The sequence below is a fragment of the Pelecanus crispus genome, chromosome 1 (genome assembly GCF_030463565.1).
Source record: "Pelecanus crispus isolate bPelCri1 chromosome 1, bPelCri1.pri, whole genome shotgun sequence".
Taxonomy (NCBI): domain Eukaryota; kingdom Metazoa; phylum Chordata; class Aves; order Pelecaniformes; family Pelecanidae; genus Pelecanus; species Pelecanus crispus.
Window position 1 is genome coordinate 70,129,880 of NC_134643.1, and position 9,389 is coordinate 70,139,268.

Sequence of the window (9,389 nt, forward strand, 5' to 3'; positions counted from 1 at the left end):
AAGAATCTACGGTGCTTGGAACTATGTAATTAAGTTATTCATGTGGTGGAAGATATTCCTTTGAGTCAGTTCTGACCCAGTGTCCCCAAAGAAGTTAACCAACACTGTTTCTGGAACTGTCCTCCTTCGACCCGTTCATGTCCTGTTCAATTTTTCTTATTAAAAATTGAAGTTACCAGAAGGAAGGAACAATGTTCCAAGTCTTGACACTGAGAAACAAAAATTCCATTCATTCATTATAAATAATTGCATTAACCTAGCAATTTCTATTAAATACAATATTTTCTTTCACTTTGTCCTAAATGTATCATTATGTTAATATTCTTGGGCTCTGTAGAACTACTGCTACGTTTCACATTTCAGATGGCTCTGTAGAACTACTGCTATGTTTCACATTTCAGATGGTTGCCTTTAAGTGAGGGATTTTATTCCTATAAGAAAGGAAATGACATTAAGAACATAATGATATGGTCCACATTTTTATTTATATTGGTTTGGTTTTCTCTTATCTTTACAAAAGGAAAGAATGGAGTAGAAACAGGAACTTGCTGAAAATCATCATTTAAATATGTTGCTAGTGGCTGCTGTGCTGTGGTTGGAAGGCAGCAGTGTGAAAAAGTAAAAAGAGACAACCAAAGAGAGCAACCAGATATTAGTAGTAGGCAACAGTGTTTGTTCCGTTAATAGCTTAAGCAGTATAAAAGTTTCTTACCACTTCAAATCCAGCTCTAAAATGTGCGGAACCTCATAGTATGGAGAGTTCCTTATTTTCAGTAGGTCCTACAGTCTTTCTGAAAAAATATTTCTTCCAACAGAACAGGACCTATCCAAATAAAATAATTTTCTTAACCCTAGGAGTAGGAGTAGGAGGCATTTTGCTCCCTGCCATCGGTGGCTCTTTCCAGCCATGTCTGACATGTCCTGGCTTCGTCCAGGCTGCTGGGGGTCCTGCCTATTTCTGCTGGCCCCCAGGCACCATTTTTTTTCCCTGCACAATCAGCCTGTTCCTCTCTCCCCAGAAGCGTTTCTGGCAGCATTTGCGTTGTGACCTGGGCATCACCAGCAGCCTGTAGGACCCAGGCAGATGTATTTCCATGAGGTGCTCTGTCAGAGGACACCTGCTATGGGAGCTTGTTTCACCCCACTACTAACCACTAACCTATGACTGCTTCGGCTGCTGGTTAGAGAGAGGCGCTTCTGAAAAATCTTTATGATCATAGAAGAGCCTTTGTAGTGAAGAAAGGTTGTCTTTCCTCTCCCTGTGTACCAGCTCCAGCCAAAGCACAGACCATCTAGGGATTCCTACTTACTAATCCTCTCCCAAGAAATCAGGAATGTCTTTTCTGCTCAGCTGCTCGAAGCGGAGGAAGGAAAAAGGTGATAATGTCGCTTCACTGTATCAGTCACAAGCTGTCACATCAGCTAAATAGTCATGGCTTGGTTCCAAGGAGCATAATTTCTGTTGCACATAATTCATGTTTCACTCAGCAGAGTTAATGTTAAGCTTTTTGTACAAAAGGACACCAGACGACATGTATGTAGCTTTCCAATTCCATTTTAAATTTGCATACATGCTTGCTGAATTTTGAAAATATTAAACACAAATTTTGTTATACAAACAATATTGTAAATGGGATAAACTTTAAATTACAAATAGCTATTTTATAAACATCCTGCGTACTACGTTGTTCAGATTCTGCTTGCGTTCTTACTTCTGTATCATCTATGAGAAATTACTCAACTTATTTAGTTTCTGTAAAGAAATTACTCTGCCATGTTTTGCATTTAGTCATTCTAAATTGCTCTGTTACTTCAGAGTTTACCCTGTCTTTCTTCTCTGACTGCTCTTCCATTAGCTTGTTATCTTCTCCACCTGATTTATGTCATTTATTTTTAATTTGTAATCTTATGGGAATGCATAATGTGTTTTAAAGTTAAACAGCCCACTTCTGGTCTCTGTTTGAAATTAGAAGTAGTAATTGCAACAATTTATATCCTTCTTTGTGTGCAAATGTGTTTCCTGAATTTAGTCGAGAAAGGAATGGATATAGGAACTCTCTAAAATTATTACATTTTATAGCATTTTGAACTTTTCTATTAAATTAAAGTGTTGGGTGAGGATGATAACTTGGGATCAGTGTCATAGTTCTTAAATATGGTTGAAGTCACAAACGTTATCCACAAGTTGGCCATATCCATAATGCCCTAACATTTTCCATTTTTATTTGTGCATGGAATTGCTAATTTTAATTAAAATATACACTATCAATCAGTTACATTAACTATTCCTAACTTGAAAAGAGATAAAAAGGGGAAAAACATTGCTTTCAGGGTATGGACAGGTGTTTAGTGCATGTGGTGTGTCTAAAATTTACTGTGGTCTCATTTCAAGCAGTTCCTACAAGCAGATGGTGTACCAACCTGAGCTATTACCTTATTTTTTTGAGGGCAGCTCACCTCTCCGTATGTTTTGTTATCAGTAACAAGCTCTGTCACTCTGTGCCTTGCTCAGACACTGTGGTCCTTGTGGAAGCTTTTTGCAGCATCTCCTGGTATGAGCTACTGCTACGGATTCTGCTTGGCTGTGGAGGGGTCACTGGGGCAGCCTCTGTGGGCATCCTTCCTGGATAAAAGGAACCACACGCAGGAGCAGCTGGGTCCTTTGTGGGCTTGTCGGGCTCACCAGATTGTATGAACCAAAATAGTCTGCAGACAGTTCTTTCTTGGAATACGTGTCAGAAATTCCAGAGCTAGCAGGGTTCTCCGTGACTTCATAATAAACAAAATGAACTTCCTCTTCAAGAGAAGTAGGTAACATGGAAAGAGCAGAAGGGGCTCCAGCTCTGATCCTGAAATAACTGGATACATATAACTTCATCATTTCATTCAAGTACTTCCTGCTTTGTCCTTTCTTCTCTCTTTTGTGCTGTGCAGGTACCAAGCCATAACTGCCCGCTCTGTCCTAAGAGTTAAAAAGCTTTTCCAAAACTCGTCAGCTAGGACATATAAAAGAGGTATTTAAGATTTGCTTTGTAGACAGGTGAATTTTCCCTGTGTTTATGACTGTCAGGTACTGCCCTGACTGAACAGGCGGAGTCCCTGTGGGGACGCAGAGGCCTAATTCATCAGCAGAGAAAAGCAAGGGGCGAGGTACAAGCCCAGCATGAAGGGTGCATCACAGGGTAATTCTGGCAGTATCTAGCAATCCGCCTTCAAGAGAGTAAACTGACACCTAAGGTAACGCATTGCAACTGAAACTAGGAGAAGTAGCCGCCTAATGCTTTTTCACAGGCCCTTTAACGCGCAGAATTGCGAGCTGCTGGGGATTAGGGTTGTGGGGTTTGCCTGCATTATGCATGCTTAGGTCAGCGGGGCCTGGCCCTAGCAGATAGCCCTGTGGTAGAGCCAATAATTAGTATTTGTTTGGCTTAGCCACAGAATAACAACTTTCTGTACACTATAGCAGCATTAATTTTCAGTGTATAATGTACACCAGAATTTATATGAACAGAAAATTGTCCTCTGGCTGTGAAATGATTGCTGCTGTTGCTGGAGGATGGACACATTACCTGCAAGTGCAGGATTTGCAGGAAAACTTCTCCAGTCAAATGCAAAATATAACTTATAGCCACTTATTATTCCTTCTTCCCATTTATATAATTTTTAAATTCATTCATTACCAAGGAAATAATAGTATTTCTGCTATTCACGAAGCTTAGAGATGCTCAGGAATGCAGGATAAATCCCATGTGCAAAGTTATTTCAAATATATGATGCAAAAGCCCTCAACAATTTTTTTCAGCGTTTTTTGTCAAAATTGGTTGCAAAATCTATTCATCTATTCATACATAAATCTATTATGTATTTAAATATATTTAAAACATATTTTTAAAGTTTACATGATTTTAAAAGGCAAGACAGAATGTTTAATTTGAAATCTTACTTTCATTTTTAAATGCATGTGTTTTAAATATTTTGACAAAGCTAACAAGATTTCCAGGTAGAGCAAAAATATTTGTCTACATAAATTTTTTGTTGTTGTTTTGGGTTTTTTGGGGTTTGGGGTTTTTTTTTAAAGTTTGGAAGACTGGGATTTCCATATTCCTAACCCTTTCTTTTGGCCCTTTTATAGGTCTATAATTGAGAAATAAAGGTTTGTATATAATTGGCTTTCATTACTTCAAACATACATATTTACACTGGTTGGTCTGGGAAGATGAAAAAGCTCTTGACCATTTGCCCAAGATAGAGTGTAGTTTAACTTATTTTGAGACAAAGCAAAGGTTGGGATTAAATCAGTTGAATTTCTTTTTCATGCTTATTTCTGTTACTTTAAACTCTAAACGTATTTTTCAGACTAACCATAGCCTGATCCAGAAACACCTAAACTTTGGAGAAACATTATTCCAGATCCTGGTATTGTAGCATTATAGAAGTCCTGCAGTTAACTTCCTTTTTGTGCTGCTCTACAAGCACCTCATATTCTGTATTCAGTTTTACTGTCTGTAGCCTGAGATGAGATAGTACTTTATTTTTGTTTGCCTTTTTTCATCAGTGTTTTTGTGGATTTGTTAACAAGAGGAAAATAACACTTTAGGGAGTAAGCCTACTCCATATAAATAAATTTTAAAAGATCTTAATTTAATGTTGCCTTGTTTACTTTATGGGAAAAGCAAAGACCACAGAGGTTCTGCGGAGCAGCACCACAATTCACCTAGTGTGCATATAAAACCATAGCATCCTATTTTTTAACTATGAAGTTATCTTCCATCTGAATGTCAATTAATCTTTAAATAAGTTCTGGAGTATCTTGGACCGGAGAAGCACAATGCAAGCTAAATTCATGGTGAATTGTTTAGGATTTTTTTCACTGATGGAGTTTAACTATAAATGGAAAAGTATTCCTCTCACAACTTGCTCTAAATCCAGGAAGGAAGGCAGCAGTGGTGAAAAGTGTCTGAATCTACTGCAGATTATCTGCAAGCTTCCATTCCCCTGAGCTGCTGAAGGTCCTTTCTGTTCTTCTGTCCAAAGATAAAGTATAAATACTATGAAGCACTTCTGGGGTCCTTGCTATTCTTTTCTTTCTGAGCTGCCTATTCTTACTTGTCATCAACTAGGCAAAGATATCTGGCCTTGCCTTCTCTTTTTTGGTCATTTCTATGATGTATGAACCTTCTCATATCCTCAGCTGAAAACGCCAACAAAAAAGGACTGTTAACACTCCTTTGTTTTCATAGAAAAACGGCATGGGGAAGAGAACACCATTTCCGTTTGCATTCACAAGAAGAAAATCTAGGAAACCAGGAGCAGAATTGGTAGTAATACTTTCAGAGAAACTTCCCTAAAATTTGGACTGCCAAACATCTAGGTAAATCAAGTTATACCATGGAGAACTGGATGTTCCCATTAAGGAGCTTGTCTGAATGAAGAGTGACGTATGCTGCTCACAGCTGTTTCTGAAAGGAATGACGTAAACGGAGATGACATACATGATATAGAAATGCTGCAACCAGCCACATAGTCAATTAAGATGTCTTTGTTTAAGTAGAAATCACATTATTAAACCTAGATGTTCCAAAGCTAGCAAACTCAACGCAAGGCTATCATTGCTACTTTTTTCAAAGACGTTTCATCACAGACATCTGCCAGCCAGCTGTGTAGACTTTCTGTCTGCGCTAATTTGCAAAGTATTACTGCTGGCCTTCAGCATTCAGAGCAGTCTTCTTTTGGGCTCTGATGGTCAAAAACTTTTTTCTTGGAAATGTTTTCTTCATCTGCTTAAGTTGGGTTACTTTGGTTTGATTGCATTTTAGCAATTGCTAACTTTTTGATTGCAAGTTTAGCTTTGGCGTAGGCTTATTTTGTCGGGCTTACCTTGATTTTATAAGGAATCTTATAAATACATAAATGCTGACTAGCACAGCAAGAAACTGAGACATCACTGACTTTGCATTACCGCCCCACTGAAGACAACATCCTGCAGGGTTCTGCCTTGTCCACCAACTTCCTTCCAGTTTTGAAGGTTAATCTCTTTGAGGTGCTTTTAGATTTGATTATTTAATTGCTTTGTCCTTTCCTGGAGCTTCACCTGGAGGGTTTGGCTGAAACGCCCGGAGGAGGGATGCTGGCTGGGCAGGTGGTGGTGCAGGACCCGCAGGAGCCGGCCCTTGCTTTCCCTGCTAACACTGCCCTCTCCTGGCTCCCCTCCTGGGGACCGAGAGCCGAGGCCCCTTGCAGGAGCCGGAGGAAGAAGAGGAGAATTACGTCGTGGGCTTCTTCGCCTGTTACTTGCTGTCTCTCCCGACCTCCACGACCTCCCACCCTCGCGATGAATGGCACCGTGAAATCTTTGCTCTGGCCCAAGAAGCCAAGGCAGCCTTGTCTCAGAGTTCAACGTTCAAACCCGTCTCATGAATTTACCGGCGGGTCAGTGGTCTGCAGGCTGCTGTAACTGGGGCCACCTGAATGGCTGGGGTTTCACTAGGCTGAGCAACCTGAGACTCGGAGGTAGTCCCTGAAACCCAGTCTCCTAGCTTTTAATATCCAGCACTGCTCCTAGCTGGCTGTGCTGACTCTTTCAATCCTGCTTGCTGACTGGACCTCTCCTAGGCTTATCCATCCATTGCAAGTTTCCGACTAATAACTCTGCCAGGCTGTTGGAACCAGGCTAATCGCCTATCCACAGCGTGCCATTTCTGAGCCATTATGGGTTACTGCTGAATTGCCCCCCTCCTCCCCCTCTCCCCCGAGAGCCCTTGCAGAGCCCGGAGTGCTCCCCTCCCTCTCGTTTTCCCCACTTCCCCGGCTCATGTCACTCCACAGAGCAGGATCAGGTTGCTTTTGCATTGTGATTCTTGGCATGAGTCCCTCTCAGATTCGTATAGCTGTTCTGTGAGTACAGCAGCCAGTAGGAACAAAGCACATAAGAACACATTAAACTAACATTCAGCACGCAAAGCCCAAATAATTTACTATATGCTACCCTGCCTAGTAAAGGGAATAGTGTAGCAGGCTTACCCTTTTAATTTCCTTTCTCTCACTTTTGTCTATAGAAGTCTATACCATAACTTCCTTAAAAAGCATTTGTATTTGTTCTATAGTCATTCTTAGGCTGTTTGTTTTTATGCAGTATTTTCTTGCAGTAACAGTCTCCTGTGCTTTGCTTGATACCATCACTAAACAGAGATGTACTGTTGCATCTGATTAGAATTTTAATTGTAGAAATGTAACCTTTCCCACTGCATTGTGCTTTTATGGTGGTAAAATGATCCCTGTTGTCCTGCTGCCTGACAGGTCTCTCTTTTTAAAACCTACAATGAGCAGTGCTACAGAACTACAAAATATAGATCAAGAAATGTGCATACTGATGACCAATTATCCCTTCATGGATGAAAAATTCCAATTTGACATCTTTTCCGTGTCACATATGAACACAGTAGAGTTCCAATAAAAATATTAATAACTTAGGAATAAGAAATGTTACGGGACTGCCAGATAATATTAGAAAAAAGCAAATTTAAAAGCAGGTTCAAAAATAGTTGCTCCAGCTGCTCCAAATGACAAAGAAATTTGGATGCAGAAGTTTGCAATAAACTCAAGAATCCATCTACGTGTATGTACCTGCTAGAAGTATGCTTGTCATATTAATAGAGAATATACTTTATTATTAAGAAATTATATCACTGAAAAAATAGAAGTGTTTTGGATATATAGTATGTGAAAGAGCTATATGCTTGAAAGCTTATCCAGTCTATCTATATCATCTGGTCTAGTAAGAGATGCTGCTTCTCCTTGTTCCGTTAGATCCTTAGACCATTGTGAGTACAGTAATATACGTACTTTAGTACTAATGTACTAAAATGCTTGCACAAATTACAGCCTTATTTGGGATTCTGCACAGTTCACAGGCTAGTATGGACTTTATCAGTTGCTGGTCAGATAAACAGATTACTGAAGGCAGATGTTTTCTGCTCTTCATTAAGACTCTGTGGGCCCCTAATTCTGGCAATGGCATTAGACTCGGAGCTAAAAATTATGTTCGCATATACTCCAAGATGTTGTGTGGCATGGTTTGTAATAATGCTTGTTGGAAAAACAGTTTATAGGCTGTAGATAGAGTGAATAAGATAAAGTTATAAAGTTCCATGTCATTCTGAGCCAATTTCAATCTGAACAAAGAATGATCCAACAGGAAATGCAGCGTTAGTAAACAAAAACCCATGTATGCTCCACCACAATTGTGTATAGTCATCTTATGACTCACTTAGGAAGCACAGTCTCTGAAAATGATTAATTCTGCAGAAAAATTAGAATTCTGGTTAACTTGGAGCGTTTTATGTATAATTATGTAACATTTCTATTGATTTCTTATAGGAAGTAATTCTGAAGTAATGTCCTATGGAACATCCTGTTAGTTGTGAATAAAAGTCAAACTATTTAAAATAATGTACTAGCAAAATTCTGTATTGGTTCTGGAACACAGTTGCTTTCAGAAAAACATCCTACAGAGGAAGCTTTTCTAATACTTATTGTAAAACAATTTATTCAGGAATAGTTAAGCCAGTTAGTTTTCCCATACTGACACAGCCTTAACTGGGAAGGTCACAAGCCTGGTCCTGTAGTGCCAAAGTGAAATAAAGAGGGGGGAGACCATCCAGCTCCTGGCGAGGGAGTCACCAAGGGAAGATGCCAATCCTGGAAGTGCCCAGCATGTTATGCCTCTGCTAGCTCCTGTCCTAAAAGCGGTGTTTTACCTTAGAGCTGACCCTGCTGGGTAGGTCTTGTTATACAGTGAACACGTTTAATAGCAGAGAATGACCATGCCTCTGTGTGTTTCTTGCAGCTTCATGACGAGTTAGAAAAGGGCGAGAAGGAAAGCGCAGAGCTGCAGGAGTTTGCCAATGCCATCTTACAGCAGATAGCGGATCACTGCCCTGACATCCTGGAGCAAGTCGTCAATGCACTTGAGGAGTCATCATGACCTCGGCCACTAGCCCCACCGGAGCAGCATACCAGTGGCCAAGCCCAGTCAGTCCAAGGAGCCATGAGAGTGGATAGGAATGTGAAAGACAGAAAATGGAATAGAAACTTCTGGTGCACCTTTTACAAAGAAAACAAAAGAGAAAAAAAAAACTCTAAAAACTACATGCTCTCTAGGTTCTTCTAGTCTACGATTAATCAGTCATGTTTGCATTCATCTTCTCACTGCCTTGCTACTTTAGAATCCGATTCCCCATTGACTTTGTTGATGGTGACTTTTGGATACAGCTAACCAGAGCTCTTCCAAGTCTACTGAGCAAAGAAGAGGGGATCCACTGAATACAAGCAGCTCTAGTTCTCCGTGAGGTTGCAGAGGGGTAGCTCTTGCCTTTCATTCATTTATTGCT

The 9,389-nt window shown here is 40.0% G+C and overlaps 1 protein-coding gene across 2 annotated transcripts in view; it reads left to right on the forward strand.

The window, feature by feature from the left end:
• The window catches only part of ERC1 (ELKS/RAB6-interacting/CAST family member 1), a 296,882-nt gene extending 287,899 nt beyond the window's left edge, over window positions 1-8,983 (forward strand). For both annotated transcript variants that reach the window (XM_075706947.1, XM_075706956.1), the window contains one exon: window positions 8,846-8,983. In XM_075706947.1, the coding sequence (XP_075563062.1) occupies window positions 8,846-8,983 (138 nt within the window). The remainder of the gene's footprint in view (window positions 1-8,845) is intronic.
• Window positions 8,984-9,389: the final 406 nt, after the last annotated feature.